Source organism: Echiichthys vipera (genome assembly GCF_963691815.1).
Source record: "Echiichthys vipera genome assembly, chromosome: 12".
Lineage (NCBI taxonomy): Eukaryota > Metazoa > Chordata > Actinopteri > Perciformes > Trachinidae > Echiichthys > Echiichthys vipera.
Window position 1 is genome coordinate 7,418,990 of NC_139837.1, and position 22,160 is coordinate 7,441,149.

Consider the following 22,160-nt stretch of genomic DNA (forward strand, 5'->3'; position numbering starts at 1 on the left):
TTTAAACTGTGTCGCAATCTGCTCCGCTGTCCTCCAGACACTCTCCCACCTCTATAAACCTGTCCACGGCCATTTTCTACCTTCCCACCAAATACTCCAAAATAGGCTACTCTGTCCAAGTTGTTGTGGTACATTGTTGTTTCATGCATGTTTTCTGTTTTCTGGCTACCTGTTCCTAACCATGTGCCTATTAGTACCTGTCTGTAAGATGATGTCTTCAATAAATCACTGAAACTTGTGATTTTTGGCTGGAATATCTGCATCCTTCCCCCGTTGCCTTGCATACATTAGTAGTTCTCAGTAAAACTTGGTAGTTTTATATTTAAGAACTTTATAAGAACTCTAAACTGACTCTGTATTGTGTGTATTTGTGTGTCTTTCTCTATTAACTACCATAACTTGTTAGTCATATCCATATCATTACTGTAGATATTATTACAGTTAATGTTAATTCTGTGGTTTTTCTCTCTCTTTTCGTGACTGTTTTTTTGCAAATAGCTTACTAAAAAAAACCCTGACATTTCTAAGAAAATGTTAAAAAACTTAGGCTACTAACATGTATAACTGCAGTCTTGCTGGCTTTATCATAAAGTGATAAACACGCAGAATGACTTCACAAATTGAATTTTGGTCCAGATGGTCTGCAGGCCCTTTGGAGGGCTCTTCCTGATTAATTAAAGAGGCAGCTGAAAAGACAATAGCAAGTGTCATGCTCCAGGGTATCTTATTAAAAACACTGTCCATCTTCTGTAATAATTGCATTCATATCGCGCAGACTGGTGACCACATTTCTAAAACAGAATCCGGAGACAGAGGCGTAAAACCTCCAAAACATGACCAGTATAAAGTCAGTTTGAGATTCAACATTTGTTTGATATTTAGAATAAAAAAAAACTATTATGCATGTAAACCCTTTTGCTTGAATTATGTCAAACTAGTTGTGCAACATAAAGACTATTATTCCTCATGTATCACACAGATTAATTTTGAATGATATATATTTTTTTTACAAAACTTAAACCTATAATGCTTCTTTATCTTTTGACCTAGGGATGTCAAACCACTTGTGCAACATAAGGACTAATATTCCTCATGTATCAAACAGCTTGATTTTGAATAATATATTTTTATGATTTTTTTTTACCAAACTTAAATATATAATGCTTCCTTATCTTTTGACCTAGGGATATCAAACAACGTGTGCAACATAAAGACTAATATTCCTCATGTATCACACAGCTTGATTTTGAATAATATATATTTTTTAATGATTTTTTACAAAACTTAAAGCTATTATTATCTTTTGACATGGAGATGTCAAACAACTGTGGCCTGTGAGGAGTATGGTACGCAACTATACGTGTCGTTTGGTCAACATTTACGTTTTTCCCCATATTGAAAACCAGGGACATATCCGGGGACATCTGTAGCCGGGGACAGGTCACTGAAAACGGGGGCAGCAGTCCCCGGACACCGCCTGGTCCCCCTATGACACAACTCTGTAAAGGTCACTGTAAACTCACTGTGAAGAGCCATAAACAAACCTTTGGAGGGGGGAAGAGGGGGGATACCCGGAATTCCTCTCTGTTCACCCGAAGAATGACCCCTTTTGTCCCTAAAAATGAGGAGGACAGGAACTACACCACACATTTCAGACCCCTCCTCCTCCTCCTCTAGTTTGTGCAGCTTCTTCTTGTGGTTACAAACTTCACTTCACGCCACCATGTTTCATTTTCGCCGTTACCATTGGCAACAAGGCAACACGCAGGCACTTCCCCTGTAAAGCTATCTTGCTCCGCGGTCCTGAAAGTGGTAAGATGACATGATGCCAGATGCAACTTTGATGTTATCATTGATACTTTTTTATCTGTTTAACGTGTTGGTTGCTAGGGTCCTGTTGCTAGGGTTCTGTTGCTATGGTCCCGTTAACTGAAGTGTCGCTATGTTGCTTGCTGTGAGTTTCAAGCTAGTTCTTCTTTGAGATAAGTTGCGTTTTACTAACTTCCTCTTGATAAAATGGTGCTAATGCAGCATTCAAATAGCTATACAGGGGTCCAATTTAGTTTATTAAATTCTAATTAAGTTTTAAATCCCTTGATAGCTAACATGTGTAACAACAGGTGTAGTGTTAATTGTTATGAAGCCTGATATAGCAAGCTAACTTCTACCTTTCTTTGGGCTAACCTATAGCTAATTCAAACATTTTATCACTGGGTAATTTAATTTCAGTTACAGTTACAGTTTCGCTCTTTATTTTAAAACATCTTTTTATATACAATAATTAAATTCACTTACTATTTTACTTGAAGGCAAAGGCAAGGCAAGTTTATTTGTGTAGCAAAATTCAACAACAAGGTAATCCAAAGCGCTTTATATAAAACTATTAAAAGCATTGGGAGAAATAACATAAAACATATACATTTAAAACACATAAAAGTTCATTTGAAACATTTAAAAGGTTTAAAACACATAAAAGGTAATTTAAAACATATAAAAGATGGTTACAGCTACATAAGTTACAGTGCAGTTTATTGAAAAGCAGTGGCAAATAGAAAAGTCTTCAGTCTTGATTTCAAGAATAATTATTACAATTTTAAGAAAAGTGTTTGAAAACATAAAATGTCATTTGAGTAATATAAGTAAAAGATCATTGAAAGCATTAAGTGTCAATTAAGTATCATTTTCAAGACATGTAATGGAAGTTACAGTGTAATAAATTATTTTGCTACTGAAAAGCAGCGGCAAAAATAAAAGTCTTTAATTTAAAAGAACTGAGAGTTGCAGCATTTTTCTAGAAGTTTGTTCCAGATTTGTGGAGCATAAAAAAACGAACGCTGCCTCTCCCTGTTTAGTCCTGACTCTGGGGACACAGAGCAGACCTGACCCCTGTTTAGTCCTGACTCTGGGGACACAGAGCAGACCTGACCCCTGTTTAGTCCTGGGTCTGGGGACACAGAGCAGACCTGTCCCATGTTTAGTCCTGACTCTGGGGACACGGAGCAGACCTGTCCCATGTTTAGTCCTGGCTCTGGGGACACAGATCAGACCTGTCCCATGTTTAGTCCTGACTCTGGGGACACAGAGCAGACCTGTCCCATGTTTAGTCCTGACTCTGGGGACACAGAGCAGACCTGTCCCAGACGATCTGAGAGGTCTGGATGGTTCGTAACTGAGCAGAAGATCTGAAATGTCTTTTGGTCCTAAACCATTCAGTGCTTTGTAAACCAGACAGGAACCAGTGTAAAGATCTGAGGACTGGAGTGATATGATCTACTTTTGGGGTTTTAGTGAGGACCGGAGCAGAAGCGTTCTGGATTAACTGCAGCTGTCTGATCGACTTTTTTTCAAAACTATATATGGTTGTTGTCCGGGAACTTGCCTGTTAATGAAAGCTTTGTGGTCTTGTTTGCTTATCTTTTTATCTTTGTGTAGTTGTATGTCTATTTATATTTGTGTTCCTCTAAATTTCGTACCGTCACTTCTTTTTTTCAGTCAAATACCTTGCATGTCAGCATACTTGGCCAATACAATTGCTTATGTGAAAAATGTAACTTATTTACTTGTAACTTACCAGGACCCACTGATGTTATTAATTGCACCTGTGCTTTTCCTGCTTTAACATGTCAAAGTGTCTTCTGTAAAGACTTTATACAGTATGTATATTTTGTCCCTGGTGGTACATGAATTATTTCTTGTGATATCTTGTAACAAAACTACAAATGGACATCCTACATAATTTGATGTTGTAGATATGGAAATTAACCTTTATTTATACATGGAAAACTCACTGTAAATTAAGTCTACAGGAATATGCAAATAATATCAAGGGTTTAACAATTTGTAGTTGCATAATAGAAACACAATTGCAACCAAGAGGTAATAACGACTACATAAAAAATAATGACAATTACAATAAAAGCATGACAGTCGTAATTAAAACATACAGCTAATCTTTCAGTGATTGAGGTAAACTGTGAGAAACTTAAGACTTCCAAGGTACAAAGTAACTAATATCAGAGTTCCCTAGGGTGGTTATTATACATGAACATGCACTTATGACCAAGAAAACAAGTTAAACAGATTAGTTGATCCCAAAAAGGAGGCCTTTAAATATTTTATGAATTAATAAACGGTGAAATAACTGCTTGACAAAGGTGTGGCCCGAATTGAAACTCTCAGTAACAAACTTCTCTTTTGCAGGCAATGAATGAACAGAAGAAGTGCTTCTATTGGACAGTAAACCTGCTGTCCCTGCATGAAACCTGAGATTCAATTGGACCTGGTCCTGCAGTGAAATTAGAGAGAGAGAGAGAGAGAAAGAGAGAGAGAGAGAAGGAGAGCGAGGAAGTAGCAGAGGGGATGTCCCATTCAGGACAGTTGTGAAGGATCTTCTGCCATCAGCATCAGTGACCCACCTTGTCACACAGCTGCCGCGAGACGACATGGCCTCTCCAAGGTACTCCGGTCGATCGTCTGTGGACATCGCTAATGTGATGCAAAAACTGCAGAGTAAGTGTCATTCTTTTACTCAGCTGGCTTACGGACAAAACACTCTCTCCTCCTGCGCTGCTGCAAGGAAATATTGTGCTGATTCAATATTTGGGCTGTGTGCCCATCTAAAGTTTGCCAGTTTCTGTAGGACAGGATGCTCACACACATATGCTTACACACACACACACACAAACACACACACACACACACACACACATCACACACACACACACACACACACACACACACACACACACACACACACACGTTTACTCATATAGGAGCATAGGTATACAATTAGAAAACATATTGTTAAAATTAAGCTATATCCCTTACTGCTTATTATGATTTCCTGTGTACCTATTTATCTTGTCTCTCTGCACTCTGTGTTGCTGGTAAAGTCATAAACAGTAATGAAATGCGCAAAAAATCTCAATGTAAAGTATAATTTTTAATACGTAAAACGGTGATTAGTAACAGTCCTACATTGTGTATCTGGCCTTTCTCCCTTGTAGCCTTTGAAAGCATACGAGTCGCACATTATGGTAATCTGATTTTATATGCACATGGTATCTTTTATCACCAGGTTTGTTTTTTCCAGTGCACATAATCTTATTTGGAATAATAAGAAAATTAATTTTCATTCTTGTGATATCTTGTGACCAAACTACAAAAAGACACACCACGGTGTTTGGCGACCTAGATAGAAGTTATCTAGAAGAACATGATTTGTTTAAGTCTGTTAATGTTGTGAAACTCATGATCTGGACACAGCTTTTGATTACTTGTGCTCTGGGCCGACTTTATATGGAAAGAGTTCTTTCTGAGATAAGTCTGGTTTTGAATTCACTCTGTAAAAAAAATGAATGGAATTTATCAGTTTGCCTTTACATCTCTTAAAAATGATTTTCTGTAAAGATTAGTTAACCAAATTACCTCCAAGTTACATAGAGGCATACATTTGGCATACATGTCCAAGTAACATCAAATCATCTTGTCGGCAGTTAAAATAATTGAATGCTTTTAGCCAAGTTTTTATCCAAGTCTTGGGTTAAAAATCTCCTTATTTGTATTTGTTCTCTTTGAGGCGGGTCAGGGATCATCAAGAATATTTAGTCTGGTCTGATTCTTGATATGGGATACTGAGTCACAACAACCGTGGCTTCATGAATGCACAGACAATGTTCTGAACAAGACTAAAACCTGACACCCTTTCTGCCCTTGGTAGGAGAATAGATCGATAGCGAGAGTCTCTTTTTGTTGGTGTCCCCCTTTTGTTACAAGGGCATTAGGCCACAACCATCACTACACAAGCCTGGTTGATTCTGGCTTCCGCTCATCTAAGATGTATTTTTGGACGAACAGTATACCAACGAATTTTACATGGTATAGCTTGTTACCATAGCGACTGTTATGAAACCTTTGTCTGTGGTTGTGCCAATGCCGCCAAGTTCCTGCTCTAGAGACATTTGGTTTCCTGTGCACTGCACAGCTATTTGCATACACTTGGTATTAATTGGTATTTGAAGCACAATGAGGGTGAATGTGTCATGACAAAGAGCACCTGCCATTAGAGTGTTATTCAGTTGTTTCACACATTTTAAGGCCTTCATACTCCATTATGCCATTAGATTAAGGACTATATGTTCTCAGTGGGAATAAAAGCATATTAAAGTATCTCTAAGTAGATACATCGCTGTAGAGTGTAAGTGAAACACAAACTTAACCTCTTGCTTCCAGTTGCTTCTGGAAAAAAAAGGATCAGATTTCAATATCAATTTTTAAGATAATGAATAGAAACACAAAGAGATAAAATTGATACATTTATTTTTCTGACCTATCATTAAACAATCAGAAAAATGAATAAATTGCAATGCAAAGTGCCAACCACTCTTGCATGTTTCATGACAGGAAGTGGAATTTGGTGTCAGGTCACATCTGGAAAACATTTCTGTGCCACTGGTTTAAGGTGCTCCGTAGATGGCATGCAGCAAGGTAGTCTGGTCTTTTAGTAATCAAACGCAGCTTCCTGTCATTAAAGGCATCCTGCAGAGGGGGTTACTGCAGGCTCACTTTGACTCAAGCAACAGTCCATCTGGGTGGATGAATTATTGACACAAGCAAAACTGTAATATTGAACAGCTCTTGCTAGTGTTGACTGTAGTAGTCTATATTGTGTATTGAATCAGATTTCTGTAGAAACCTCCCAAAGATATGAACAACCAAACTTTGAGTACTTGTTTCAACCTGTTGCTGTCATCATTCTGTCATAGCATTTGTCTGATTCAGTGCCATAAAACCATAGTGTAGCAAAGCCTTACAGCCTTAAATGCCCTCAGAGTACAATCGATGTCTGTTAGTTGCCTAGTGGAGTGTGCATGACAACCTTGTTGCTCTCATTATGCCTGGATGTCTTGTGGGTTTTATTCTAGTTGAGACTGCATGTCAAACAGGATATGAAGAAACACAGCTGGTTTGGATTTGCGGTGACGTGTCAATGTGGTCAATCCCCTCCTTGATCACATACTGACAGATAAAAACCCATTAATGCAAAGTATTTTTTTCATGGTTACTTTTTTTTTTTAGGGGGGGGGGGGGGGGGTGTTTCTGATTTCCAGTAAATACTAAATGTTATATAGTTTTAGCCTCTATGCTTTCTGTGATAATTAATCAATTGATACAACATGAAATAGACAAAAAATAGGGCTGCAACAAGCAATAATTTTCTCAATTGATTTTATGTTAGTTTAGCCTAAAGAGTGTCAAAAGAAAATTGTTATGAAATTTCCATCACAATACTTCTTTACCAGGGGGATGTCTTCAAATGTTTTAGCCTGACTAACAAAGATATTCAAATTAAAATGACACAGTGACTCCTCACATTCAAGAAACTACAGGGTTTCTGCAGCGTCTTAAAGGGTATTAAAAGTTGATAAATAAACAATGAAGGCCCTTAAAAAGTATTATTTTGCAAGGTATTTCATTTAGTAGCATCAATATGTATATGTGTCTAAAGAGGTTGTAGCTAAAGTTTGTGTGAATTTAATCATTACGTGGGCGCGTAGGGGGAACCCTTGTACTTTGAGGATCAGTAAACCATGATGATTTGACGTAATCTGAAAAGGACAAGCATAAGCGTGCTCGCCGCTCACTGACCCCGGACTGCTACTTATACCCTAAACTAGAACCACTAAATGTTTCATTTTTTATGCTTGAAAAATGACTGAAATTATTCATCAAAAAACTTATTTTAAAAAGTATTTTCTGTTTATCAACCAAAACACCGCCCTAGTCTGCACATGCAGCCAGTAAAACAATATCACAGCTTTTTTTGGTAAAAGATCACAGGCAAAAACATTGTGGTGGAGCACACCCATTGTTAGAAATCGGTATTCACCAAGGGGGTGGAGTAGTGTTACATCACAGTTGGAGTGAAAACAAGTAAAAGAGAGACGTGTGCATGTTGTCAGCTGTAAGAGGTGCTTTTACTCTACAGTGTCAGTACCAGCTGCCAGCGACAGACAACCATCACACTGATATGATCTCGTGAACAGAAAGCCTAATTCCCACTCTACACTAAGCCAAGCTGCCTCGCACTGTTTTGAGTGCTAATTATTGCAGAAGGTAGTGGTGTAAGACAAACCATATCTTGTCGTTTTTGTCATTTGTTATCATTGTTTTATAATATTAGTTTACATTATTGTTGTGTTGTTTTGAAGACCAGGGAACTAAACCCTTGGTGTCAAGCATCTCAGAATAGACAGCTACAGAATCATTTCTCGTCCTGCCTGATTGTTGTTGGCCTGCCGGAGCTAAAGTAAGGCTGCTCTCGACTAAGTGGAACAACAACAGAGGGAGTGAGTGGGCTTTTACAGTGCTCCCAGGTGACCAACACAGGCCAGTGAATCTAAGCATCTACTGTACAGTATTGCCAAAGGTATCATCTGTCCTAAGATCACCTTAAGTACTACATTTCTCATGAGGATTGCAGATGCGTTAGTGGTTTGAATGCTTTGCGTGGTGTTTGTTGCTGGGGCTATCCACTCTTAATTGCCACTTAGCTACTTGTACTACATCAGGCTTAATTAAATCAGTTGACTAAGACATAATCACTCAGAGATGGAGAGCTTGCATAAGTATGTCTTGCTTGTCAGTTAGTATATCCAGAGCTGACCTACTGTACACACCTGTGACTGAGGTCTCTGAGACTCTGGACAGCTCCTTACAGTAAAAGCTTGGTGGAAGACTGAAGAGGAAAACTTCACTTTATAATTTACAAGTTGGCTTTTTTCTTTCATGTGTACGCGCCTTTTCTTTTTATGCCCTAAAAGTGTTTTTAGGGATAGGTATTGAAGTCCAAAGTTTGCCTTTTAATGCTTTGTTTGATTCATAATCTTGTTAACGTATGTCTGCATCAGATCCCAGGTTGACCCAAGATTTTCCAGCTTCAACTAACTTTTATCTGAAGCTTCTAACCATTTCTCGTGGCCCTCCTCAGCGGATGTTTTTTCTTCTGAAGAAATAAAGTTCGACCCTGTGTTGGTAATTTGTCAAAACAGCTTTTTACAAGGTCAATTATTTTTTGTACCAATTTTATTTAGGAAGAGTGCAGCTGTTTGTACTGTCCATAGAAAACATTCAACATTTGAGAACTTTGGCTTATTTTGTTAAGTGAAAAAATTGTTTTGTAGAAATAAAGGTTTTATATCAAAGTAAGGTATCAAAAAGGCACCTTGTTTTGATATCAGGACCAAAATCTAGGTGTTGTTGGCACTATTAATAAAATGTTTTAATTATATCTAGTCCTAGTTGCCTCTGGTGGAAACAAAAACACATCATTTCCATTGAAACTGAGGATTTTTCCTGGGTTGGACCTGGCACGAGGCGTTTAGAATAGCAAAAGTAAAAGCTTTAGTTCAAAGGTTAAAGGTTGACTCTGACTATTCTGAACAAAGAAGCAAAACAAACATTTCAACAATAAGCTTTTACCATCCACTATTCTGCTTGTGGGACTTCAACACTGTTTTTGTTAGGACTCTTACTATGAAAACACAATCAAAAAGATGAACATGTAGTATGTATCAATAGAGTATACTCTTGTTATTTTTCAAAAAGAATGATCTGACATAAAAACAATACAGGTACAATTCACTGCAATTAAAAATACATTATATCCATGTGGGTGGGTGTTCAAGGGTTAAAGAAATATGAGAAAAATATGAAAATGTTTTGATTACAATTAACTAAAGGGTTAGTCTTACTATTTTGCATTCATTGTAGTATCTTTAAAAGCTCATTGTTCTCTATGTATGCATCTGTCAACATCATCTAAATTGTGCTACTTTCTTTTGCTGTTTTGATGTAAAAAGGGAAGAAAAAAAAATCTATTTTAACCCAAATTGCTTTTCTGGGCCAGTTCCACCAGCAGTCTATAGAGCAGCATTAATAGAATCACAAGCTCAGGCCTATTTTTAGATCATCAGAGAAGCTTTTAGTATGCCGGTGGTCTTGAAAGAATAAAGGGATTTTTCTGCAGGAGATGATAAGCTATCAAGTACTGTACCTATTCACTATTGTGTGTGTTTTTTTTTCAGGAGTTGAGTGGTAGTCCAAAAGAAAAACAGACTGGTCAAAGCTGAAGTGATTCTACTAAGTCTTACAGGACAAAATGGATATGCTTTAGAGCTTTTACATGATACTGTGTGTGCAGTGGGAATCCCGGGGTGGGTGTGTCTGCTTTGTCGTCACAATAGCATTGACACTGAGAGAGGGGGAGCAGGTGGTGGATGTCATTCACCAGCCTCAGCATTAATTATTAAGACTTGTTGCACCATGCTGAGCTTTGTGTAGCAGGCTTTTAATTTTGTTCTGGTCTGTTTAATCAATAGGTCTACAGGGACTTCATATGATTTTACCGTCAAAATAAGAATTACTTTTTTTTTTCATTTATTTCATAGTCTCCTTGGACATTGTTATGCTTTTTAACTGTGTCTGTCTCATAGAAGATTGGACAAATCTTATAGGCAAACACAGGCCCCTGCACATACATACAGACACCCGTAAATCAGGATAATGCAGCCAAGGCTGTGACATCACAGCCTCCCACATGCTGATTGGTGGAGCCATGCTTTTAGCTGATCTCTCTCCAGCCTCAGAGGGTATGATGATACAGCGAGGCAGTGCAGCGGGGGCTGTGCACACACAGCCATGGCTCCTCTAGATGGGAAAAACACGGGAAGATGGAAGGATGGGATTGTAAATGACCCGATCCGCTAGCGTTTTTCTTCTGCCATCTGTGCGTGTGTGCGTGTGTGTGCGTGTGTGTCAGTGTGTCTGTGTGTGAGAGTGTCAGGGAGGAGGGGCCGTTTTCATCACAGCCTCCAGCAGCTCTTTTGCTTTCACTGGGGAAACCAGGCAGCCCGATCTGTTTTGCTTCCTGCTGGAAAGAAAAGGAAGGGGACAGCTGTGTGTTTTTGTGCCTGTTTTTCCACTGTGGATCTTATTTTCACACATACATATATGTACCCTGGAACTCATGAAAGGCAAAAGGAGAGAGCCGGAGAGTGGGGTGTAGAATGGCTCACTATAAGGATGTATCTGTCAGAAAGACTTCTTTAAATCTGGTGACTGGATTTTTTCAGTATCTACGTGGTAAGTAGGGCAGCAGCATCCTTCATCTCTCATCTGTGTGCACATATGTAGCTAATCTGGGATATAACTGGAAAAACAACAGATGCTAATTGTTTGTAGGTGAATCCCTGCTACGTGAACTAGTTACAGTGTCATGCTGCACGAACACAGCTGTGTGTGTGCTGCATCTGTGTGTATCTGTATGTGTTTACTATGCTTCAGTGGGCATCCCCTGTGCATCAGTGATGAAGCATTTGCCTGTGGGTTAACTCAATGTCTTTGCTCCCTGTATAGTGTTGGCATTGCTTCCTGAAACACGTGACTGTTGTCTATATCTCTAAGGGTAGATGTTTAAAAATGGCCACTCCATGCAGTGTGAAGCACTAGCCTACCGGCATGCGTGACAGGGTGTTAGAAATCAGTCCTCAATACAACAACGGCACCTCTTTGGAAAAGAAATCATTTGTTTTGTTATACATGCTGCATAATGCATGAGGCATTGTGACTGAATATATTATTAGACCACAAAAGAGGCTGGGGGTGACCTAAACTACCACGCATGTTATTATTGAAAACACAGGGAGCTTGCTAGATGTGTTGGCAGAAATTTCCTCCCCACTCATTCTCTAATCTCCTTGTATGACCTCTTTTTGAGAGAACTCAGGAGCATCGATTATACCAGCACTGGCAAGCTTGTGTTATACACGTCGCACACATCTAACCATTGCAGAAGTCGTACTTCTCAACTTTGGTGCAGGGTCGCTATAATGCTACTCAGCATGCCAGAAGCAATGTAAAATGAGGTAGTATGAGGTAGGATAAAGTAGGGTTCTGGCCGAGGGCGTCCAAGAAAAAGGCTATTACTGACAAAATGTATAGTCAGGGATTAACGGTTTTGTGCATTGTATGATTCTGCGGTAACCATAAACCACACCACGTATCCATGTCTAGAAATTAGAAATTGCCGCTTCGTAAGAAGAAATCTGTAATTTCTGATCATCTAGTCCCACTGAGTGTGTTACCTGCGAACATCACCAGCTCTTTTAGTCTCAAGTATGGGGCTTAACATTCAACCGTCAAGAGCATGTGGCGTCTGTTGTGTATGACATTTCCTCTGTGCCTTTTAATTTTCAGATGAGCAAGAGGCGGTGCAGAAGAGAACCTTCACAAAATGGATCAACTCTCATTTAGCAAAGGTAAATTTGAATTTCCATCTCTAATCTCTGCTGCTTATGCACTACATGGCTATCATGGATCACTTGAGAGGAGGATTTTACAAGCTCATCAGGCTCATGATGAAAAAAAAAGTAATTGTCAACACAATTACATCAGAAGTCAGTTGGAAGCTGTGCTATGATGACCTTTTTCATTGAGAGGCTCATGATGTTTTATTGCTCATCATGATCCTGTAGCTTCTCTTTGGTCTGTGGTATTTCAGGCTACTGACCCGTTACGCCTGTGAAGGGAACTGACTGCAAGACAAGCTTTGCCATGCAACAATAATGACCCCTAATAACACTGAACAAGATAATTTAATTTGTCCAGTTATGTGTAAATAAAGGAACAATTTACCTGGCTTGATAAGCATTTCAAATGAACTCTTGCTTAATAGAACAGGGTTCGTTTACAATGACTGTTCACTGGATCTAATTATGAGGAAACAGTGCAGTATACCTACAGTATGATTCTTCTATTCTGATATGAGAGAACTATTGAAAAGGTGATGATGCTTGTTGCTTTGTTGGAAAGATGACAAAGACATAACGGAGCTCAGAGGCATAAGAAACTCACTAGGGGCATTTTCACTTGGATGATCTTACCTCTAGTGGAGTGTGTTTGTGTGGACATATGGCAGGTATAATGGAGTTATTCAGAAACCGATGTGTGGGGTACTTGTTTGTTGTGTATTAGGTGTGTTCACTGTGTATGAGTGTGTAGGTATGTGTGTGTGGGTGTTTTGTTATTTATGTGAGTGTGTGTATTTGTGGGCAGCATTGGCAGGCAAAGCGATGTGTGCAGATGGAAAGCAATAGGGTGAGGACAGTTCCCTGTAGGCAGTTGTCTGCTCATGGTTCATGCATTTGGATTACAATAATAACACATGGTCAAAAGCTGTATTACGTCAGACTGTCACCCTAAAATAACACAGTATTAGATTCTGTACACTGAAAAACTCTTCAGAATTCAGAACAAGTACTAAGTGATCTTTTTGTGACTGTTATCACTGATGACACAGTGTTCAACTAGGCAGGCACCCTACAGGGTTTAAGTCTGGAACCTGGAAGAGATTTAGTTTAGAGGGGTCTTTTGTTGAGCCTGATCCGGCCACATTACATTAGTTTCAAGCGTGGCTTCTAAAACTTTAGAAGAATCCCAGTTATGTGGTGGGCCAACGCAGTGATTTTCTGTTGGTCTTCATTATTCATGCACTGCGCTCAAGCTCACTCACAGTGCATACCAATAGGACTAATGTAGCATAAGCTACACCATTAAAGAGCTCTCAAACAGTCATATTGACACTGCAGACAGCTGCTGTGCAGTATAAGTGATACTGGCTTATTTAACAGAAAGGTTCACAGTAAATGGGACTTTTCTTATCAGTACACATAAGGTTTCTTGCATTAGTTATGTGTGTGTAAATAATGATGAATATTGGTCTGACTGGAATCTCCTGTTTCTGGGTGAAAATGCGTTTTATCTAAGTTTGAACTTCCTCTAGTTGTCACACTTTCCCTTCAGCCTTTGTTTCCATTTCCTCTGCTACTGTATTACTCAGCATCTTTCTAGTGTTTTTCACAGTTTTTCCAGTATTAGGGACTCATGGGACTCTGTTGTTCTGTTGATTAATTTTCCAGGGTACTAATGATTTATAAATGACAGAACCTATTTTTGCACGATTGTACATATTGTCAGTTTAATCAGGCACAAATATGTTTTAATCTGACTGGTAGGAATAGAGTAGTTACAGATTCTTGTTGTAAAATAGTATATTGCCAGACAGTAATAATGGACCTTTAGCTACAGTGTTAATTGAACGCTGCATCTCATACAGTTTAATAAAGGTATTTGAATAGAGATTGTGGTATTAAACATGACACATATGCTTCAGTACTTTTGCATTGGGAAGAAGAGAAGTGCACGTGTACAGAATAACAGGACAGACCTCTTCACACTGCTTTGCCCTAAATAGGCAGCCAACTGCATCCTGTCATGGAATATGTTGAGTTGTGAAATGGCCTGTTTACGGTGCCAAATTAAGAATTCACATTGCAAGCTTTCCTTTTAATTAAAGCTTCACTAAACACACATCTGTTTCATTTACTTAAACAGGGATACCAGTAGGTTATATCACTGCCATTCATCTTGGAGATTGTACAGCTCCATAAGCTCTGTAAATGTGCGGATATAATATCAGGAGACAGTCCGATTAGGGTTAAATGAGTACCATCGCCTCAGGACTGGGCACCAAGCCACTGCTGAGAAAAAGGCACCATCTTTTCAGCTGCAGGGAGGCTCTGTGTGTTTTTGCTAACAAGCCTGTTTCTCACAAACAGCTTTTAGTTTCTCGTCATCCCTGCTAATGGATCAGAATCCTAATATCCCTTCACAATATAGTATTAACAATTCATCATCACTGGTTCTATAAATGCATTGGTTCTCAAGACAGATTTATTTCTAATTACAACAATTTTCTTATTAGTTTCTGTGCAGTTAAAGCTGTGTTTTCTCTCCTCCAGTATAAACCACCACTAGAGGTTAACGACCTTTTTGAGGACATCAAAGATGGGGTGAAGCTTTTGGCTCTGTTGGAGGTTCTGTCTGGCCAAAGACTAGTAAGTAGTACCTATGAATTGTTTTTGTAAAGGGTTTGAACATGAATTGCATAAACATGTTGGGCCTGACCCTTTTAAGATGCTAAAATTATTTTGAATGCAAGGAGATTTACACTGTTGATTTTATGCATGGGTTTTCTAATGGGGAAGAGCCACCCTGTTTGATAGCCACTTAGAATTATGAACACCTTTTCACCTTCACATGTCAACTTGTACGTGCTGCATTAAAACATGCCTTGTGGTCCCATTTGTTCCATGGTTTAAAACCAGAAATCAGCATACAAATTCACCACCTTGTGTATATTAATTGTTGAGTCACAAGTATTTTAGTTTAACAAATTGAGCTGCTTATTGTTCTTGCTTAAGGCAATGGAATAATTTTCAAAGCTATTTCTCCACAGCTAAGCAGTTGATATATTGCCTGATAATTATCTGCTTAAGTGTCAGAGATCATCAGAGGTGACAGTGAATGCAACCAGCTGACTTCACATAATTCACATAATAAATAATTAAATCCTCATATGTTTGATCATATCTGGTCTGTTGGAAGTAGACTAAATACTGTACTCTCAGTTCACTCAGTCAAATGCATAAATTGAATCAATTTATTCCAATACTTACTCATCTTTGACAGTGACAACACATCTGAATCAGGATGCAACCAAAACCAAATTAATGATCGTATATTCGTTCTATCTTAGGCATAAGGACACTGAGCTGGGTCAATTAAAAATACACTGTATTCAGTCTTCATTCTGCAGAATGAAGAAATCCCAATTCTGGATAAAATTGCTTTTGCTCACATTAAGTAACAGAAATTGCAGGGCCATTATTCAGATCTGAGCTTCCCCACTGTGAGTAGCTGTGTCTTTTTCTCACACACACACACACACACACACACACACACACACACACACACACACACACACACACACACACATACACACACACACACACACACACACACACACACACACACACACACACACACACTCACACACACACACACACACACACACACACACACACACACACACACACACACACACACATACACACACACACACACACACACACACACACACACACACACACACACACACACACACTGGCCAAGACTGTAATAGGAACTAAAATCAAACCTGTCTTGAAACAAACTGCCATGTTATTTGTAGAGCTGTTACTGGCAAACAAGTCAGTAGCATGTCATTGTGAACACTGCCTGATGCTCCCAGGCAAAAAAATGTCACATAGAGAGATCTCATCTTAGCATTATATGTATAATTATACTTTTTCTCTTAAAGCAGCTTCGAATCTCACCAGTTAGTTTAGTCAGTATTTAAGACATTCTTTGCTAAAACTCCCCGGCCACTTCTCTGTCTCACTGTGCAACTAGTGGCACATAACCAACCAAAGTGAGTGGCTAAGTAGTAGACGAAATGACCTTGTGCAGTTTCATTTCACCAAATGGTTGAATGAAGATGTCCTTAGTTTTTTTATGGTATGGCTTTCTTCGCTAGCTTGATTTTCACTCTTAGTCATCTTTTTCTTCAGCCACGTGAGCAAGGTCGCCAGCTGAAGAGGATCCACTGGGTTTCCAACATCGGCACAGCTCTTAAATTCCTCGAAGGCAGAAAGGTAACCAGTCAATCATTTCAGCAGTTTCACCTTTTAAATGTTAAGTAGTAATTGGCATGCCTTAAAGAAGCCCAGGGCATGATTAAGAAGTCATGAGAAAAAGCTATTTATTAGATATTTGTTAGTGCACATAAGGTCTGTATAGTATGCACTATGATCAGAGAAGCAGCAGATAGAAATAGGACTTCTTGATTACATAATCCATCTCTAAATCCCTTGGCTCTATGAAGCCCGTGTCCCACTTTTATCTGGGTTCCCTGGGGATGGAGACTTACATTGTTGTGATCTCTCTCCCATTATGTGTGCCTACAGTCTGTGTATCGAGGATCTCCGGTCAGTCACCATTAAACGCCCTGTGTGATCACAACCTGTATGCATTATTTTGATTTAATGCACGATGTGTACTAAGCAATGCTTGGATATAGCCATTCTGTTTCAATAAATGTAGTCATGGCGCATTGTTGCATTTTGACTGGAGCACTAGTTTATGATGTGTCTGTAAACAATTCTGAGCTGCTCAGATGTAGAGATATAAATATGGCAAATTGTGGCAGTGGTCAATGCAAGGTTTGCAGTGCTGTGGTACCTCTGCTTTCCCTTTAATGGCTAGTAAAACACATCTGTTTTTCCTTCTGGTTCACTTTTCACCATGGCTGTTTCTGCCTTCCTGGTTTGGCTATATGACAGTTCTTACCTGCATCAAAGACCCGACTTTGATGACTGAGCAAAAAAAACTTCTTGGGGCTTTCTCTGGGTTTTCTCTTGGCTCTACATGTGGCTTCTTTCCCAGAATAATTCTCTGATTGGTTTTCGTTTCAGATCAAACTCGTTAACATTCATGCCACTGACATCGCAGATGGACGACCATCAATTGTTCTTGGGTTGATATGGACCGTTATCCTCTACTTTCAGGTAACACTTCATCTGAGTTGTAAGTTTAATTACTGTTCTCACTCCAAGTTGAGTTAATGCCCTATAAACATTCCCTGCACTCCACAAACTTCTGGACCAAATGTTTTTCTGCCCAACATTTTGTACAAGTATTACTCTTTGTCTTGTCAGAACGTCACGTAGTAGAGATAGATCTAGTAGATAGATTGTCACAAAATATCTATGTTCATTTAAGTGGATGGCAAGAAATACTGCAATTTATTGTTCATGTTGCTATGGTCCCATTCATTTTATTCTTGATTTAGATTGAGGAACTAACCAGCAACCTGCCAGCACTTCAGGCCCTGTCCAACAGCAACTCTTCTGTGGAGAGTATAGCCAGCCCTGAAGCAGGAAGCCCTCCCATGAAGCGGAAGGTGGTTAACAAATTTCAGGGCAATGCCAAGAAGGCCATGCTCAGATGGGTGCAGTCCACAGCAGCCAAGTATGTCACTTTCAAATTACTTTTTTGACCATGCGTTACAAGATGTTTATAGATATGGGTCTAGATTAATTTCCATATAGTGTATAAGATACAGTATACATAAGGTCTAGATAAGGTTTCTATACATCCTTCATAGTAATTTGCAACACAGAAATGTTCCTATGCAGTATGGAAAGGTATGGAAAAGTATGGAATCTAGAAATGGAAAATGTGTATTAATCATAGACTGTATAAAAATGGACATAGCATACCCGTTCCGTTCTCTCAACTTTATCCAATCGTACTTGCCTGTGGGAGTTGCCATCTTGTCAGACTTTGACTCCGCCTCATTTCCTCTTACCAAAAAAGGGCATTGATGTGACATTGGGGGGAGGGAGATACTTCCATCTGGCTAACGTATACCACTGAGGTGAAGTGAGGGCCAGCGGCTAGCTGTCACTCAAGAGGCAGCACCCCTAATTATTCATAAAAATTTAACTTCCAATAAAATAAAAACTAGCCTGGTACAAAAAAATTCAGGTTTATTTATGCTGTGAAAATGGCACGGGGGTCAATGAGAAATTGCTCTATTATGCATACTAATGGCCACTCTGAGAACTGCAGTTTTTGGCACTTCCGTATTGGATCAACCCAGAAGACGCTGTAATTGGGGGCTCGGTAGAAACCCTGTTTATATGTTTTTCAGGTATCATGGAATTGAGGTGAAGGACTTTGGTCCCAGCTGGCGCGATGGTGTTGCGTTCCAGTCGGTGGTGCACGCCATCAGACCAGACCTGGTGGACATGGAGGTGGTGCGGAGGAGGAGCAACAGGGAGAATTTGGAAGAAGCCTTTGCACTTGCAGAAAATGAACTGGGTATTCCCCGACTGCTGGATCCAGAAGGTGCCCTTGACCGTTCCTGCTGCTTGCGTTAAATATTCCTGTTTAGTAGACCATTAAGACAGGATAGCATTAACTTATCGTGTTAAATAGTTAAGTATGATTAAGTTTACCAGTATTATAGACATAAAAGCAGCAAATATACAGTATTTATTGGGATTTATTGTGTTACTGTATTAATCCATTCTGCATGAGCGTTTTTGACATATGTGCTGAAAAGATCAGTAAACTCCTCCCAAGGATTAAAATACTGTGTTGACTTGTGGCACTGAGTTTTAGACGGTGGAAATGAAGTAGTCCGCAGTGGCTCTGCAGTCCTGTCTTCAATAGCAGAGTCGTGATGCTTTATTGCAGTAAGAGCTGCACTGAAATGTCTCTGATTTTATGGGAGCTTGATCCTGAGTTCTAGAAACATTAGGTCAAAGATGGAGATGAAAGTAGGCATGTATAATCACTGTAGCTGTCAGGCTCGCAGAGATTTAGCCTCTTGAGGGTGGAAAATGCTTTTTTTAAAAAGTGTCAAGTATGAGGTCATGTTAAAAGTGAAATACTGGCATGATTTTTGTAGGCCATCCAGTGCATCATACTGTATAACTTTTGTGTTGCTCTGTAGATGTGGATGTAGACAAGCCAGATGAGAAATCCATCATGACATATGTGGCTCAGTTCCTCAAGCACTACCCGAACCCGCACCACTCTGAGACCGATGGACAGCAGGATGAGGTACTTTATTTCGAATGTTTGATACTTTATGTTTAATGCATTTAAAGCAGCAATACATCTGGGAATATCTGAGGACAGATATCATTGTGTCACTACAATATACTCATAATAGAATGAATATTTAACTCCACGTTTTAATTGTTTTAATCATTCAGTTGTATATATGGCTGCCATCTACATTTCTCAAAAATTGTCTAGTGCATCATCATCTATAGAGATCAAAGACATGAACAGCAGAGATCAACAGTATACGCTTGATGAAAACATGCTTTAACTGCTGCTGTGCTTAATTGTTGTAAGCCTGTCATTTTATCATATTTGTCCTTTTATCACGTGAAGCTGTGATGAATCTAAATCATCACGGCATGGCCACAGCAGTAATATTCATCACCATTTTGTTTTCCATCTCCATTTACTTGTTTATTTTGTGCACATTAAGCTGCTTCTTGGCTCAATTCCAACTTTTGCACTGTCAGTGCCAGTACTTCAGGTGAGAGTTCAGGTCATAGTGCTGCATGCTCTCTGTCTGGAGTGCGTTCCCACCTCGCCTTCATCCCATTTCCCATCCACTTTGCTGCTTTTTTTCTCCTTGCTATTCTATTCTAATGCATTTTGTGGTGTGTTTGCATCTTTTTGTGTGCCTTGCTGCTTTCCTGGATAGTTTGGTCCCCACGATATAGAACAAATGCTTGAGGTATGTTTCACTAAATTAACCAACTAAATCAGAGGTTTGAAGAAGAAACTGTCTCCATACCCCTTTCCTTCTACCATGACTTATAAAACTAATCTGTGCTAAAACGTAGAGGTTTGAGAAATATAGAGGTGTTTCTGGAATGTCAGTTTGGTGTGAGTTTCTCAACATACTAGCATGCTTATTTAAAAAAAAAAAAAAGGATTAAAATCAGTTTCCCGGTGTGAGTCTAAGCTGCATGTTCCCTGTTTGTGACAGAGAGAGGAACGGAAGTTGTTGAGAGAGCTGAAGGTGTTTTTAGATCAGCTGGAGAGAGATGTGCTGCGGGCCCAGGGAGCAGAGGGAAACCTCACTGACAAATATCAGGTGAGTCATGCCTGGAAAGACAAAAGTGCATTGTTACATAAGATTGTGCTTTGACAAAGTCTTTTATCAACTCTCACTCAATGTCCTTCTCATTTTATCCTTTTATCTTGTAGGCATTTAAGAGCTTCCGTGTACAGTATGAAATTAAGAAAAAGCAGACAGATCCGCTGCTGCAGCCAGTCCACAGAGATGGCAAGCTGTCCGTGGACCAAGCTTTGGTCAAACAGGCATGGGACCGTGTGTCTGCCAGGGTAATTGTACTGCATACTTCTACACAGCATGAATAATTTATGATCAAGCCACAAAGAGAGCAGAATTCATTATGATAATTAATCCTACCAAATTCAAACAGAACCTGAGAATACATACAGTAATAGATTGTCCATTCTGCTTTTCTCTGCTTGAAAATTGCATTGTCATAGTGAAGGTATCATAATGAAATAAGCACAACCCAGGGTTGCTCTTTTCACTCGCTGCCAGTGACATTTTAGTGGGATTGAAGCCTTTGAATAAGAGTTTGTTCGGAGGGGAGGAGACAGGAACAGAGGAGGTTTTGTTTATTTGGCAGCCCGCTCCTCCACAGCTCGTCTAGACTGGTATAAAACTCTTTTGTAGCCTGATTGCTTGTGAACATGCGGAGATGTTTTGATCAGCATAGCCTCCTCTATGTTGGGATCTTGCTTTGGTAGAGTTGGGTTTTTAATGGATGTCAATTGCAGCTGCTGGACTGGCACATTCATCTGGACAAGTCCCTGCCTGGTCCTCTGGGAGTTATTGGAGCCTGGCTTCATAGGGCAGAGATGGCTCTGAGAGAGGACATTCCCATCCAACATGCTCATGAGGAGACAGCCAATGTTCTGCACAGAAAACTAGAGCAGCACAAGGTAACAGCAGACCTTTGAGTTTCAGTGTGTTTGGATACCTGCTGTACCATGCTATTGGTAATCCTTTTTAAAGATACAGTACACAGGAAAGCCAGCCTGTACTTGATTATATGTGATAACATTTTGCAGGAGGTATTAAAAAACTTGGAATCGCACAGACAAACCTTCCAGCAGATCCACAGGGACAGATCAGTGAATGGGGTACCTGTCCCACCTGAGCAGCTCCAAGATATGGCTGAAAGGTAGGGCATTCAGCAGAATAGTTATAGTTACATATTATCTTGTGAGTTAATTGTATGTAAAAAAAAAATCTAAAACGTTGTATTTAATTAAACATAAACTTGATGTTTACCAGTTCTGTTTTTATGTTGAACATTTTCTGTTTGGTCTCAATCAAAGCAAAGATTAAATGACAATTAAACATCTGTTTTATTTGCAGGTTCAATTTTGTATCTACATCTTCACACGCTCACTTGATTAAACTGGAATTTTGGGAAATGAAGTATCGGCTGATGTCATTTCTGATGTTGGCTGAGTCAAAGCTCAAGTCCTGGATCATTAAATATGGCAGACGGGACTCTGTTGAACTCCTGCTGCAAACATACCTTGTAAGTGCAAATTATTGGCAGTTGTATTATTTGAATGTTACT

General features: G+C 39.3%; 1 protein-coding gene across 1 annotated transcript in view; it reads left to right on the forward strand.

Moving 5' to 3' along the window:
* Positions 1 to 4,384: 4,384 nt before the first annotated feature.
* The window catches only part of syne1b (spectrin repeat containing, nuclear envelope 1b), a 79,455-nt gene continuing 61,679 nt past the window's right edge, over positions 4,385 to 22,160 (forward strand). The window contains exons 1-14 of the mRNA XM_083924088.1: positions 4,385 to 4,509; positions 12,256 to 12,317; positions 14,859 to 14,954; positions 16,509 to 16,592; positions 17,412 to 17,504; positions 17,789 to 17,967; positions 18,653 to 18,849; positions 19,460 to 19,569; positions 20,009 to 20,059; positions 20,519 to 20,626; positions 20,740 to 20,877; positions 21,346 to 21,510; positions 21,640 to 21,752; positions 21,950 to 22,118. Of these exons, the coding sequence (XP_083780214.1) occupies positions 4,443 to 4,509; positions 12,256 to 12,317; positions 14,859 to 14,954; positions 16,509 to 16,592; positions 17,412 to 17,504; positions 17,789 to 17,967; positions 18,653 to 18,849; positions 19,460 to 19,569; positions 20,009 to 20,059; positions 20,519 to 20,626; positions 20,740 to 20,877; positions 21,346 to 21,510; positions 21,640 to 21,752; positions 21,950 to 22,118 (1,632 nt within the window). The 5' untranslated portion in view covers positions 4,385 to 4,442. The remainder of the gene's footprint in view (positions 4,510 to 12,255; positions 12,318 to 14,858; positions 14,955 to 16,508; positions 16,593 to 17,411; positions 17,505 to 17,788; positions 17,968 to 18,652; positions 18,850 to 19,459; positions 19,570 to 20,008; positions 20,060 to 20,518; positions 20,627 to 20,739; positions 20,878 to 21,345; positions 21,511 to 21,639; positions 21,753 to 21,949; positions 22,119 to 22,160) is intronic.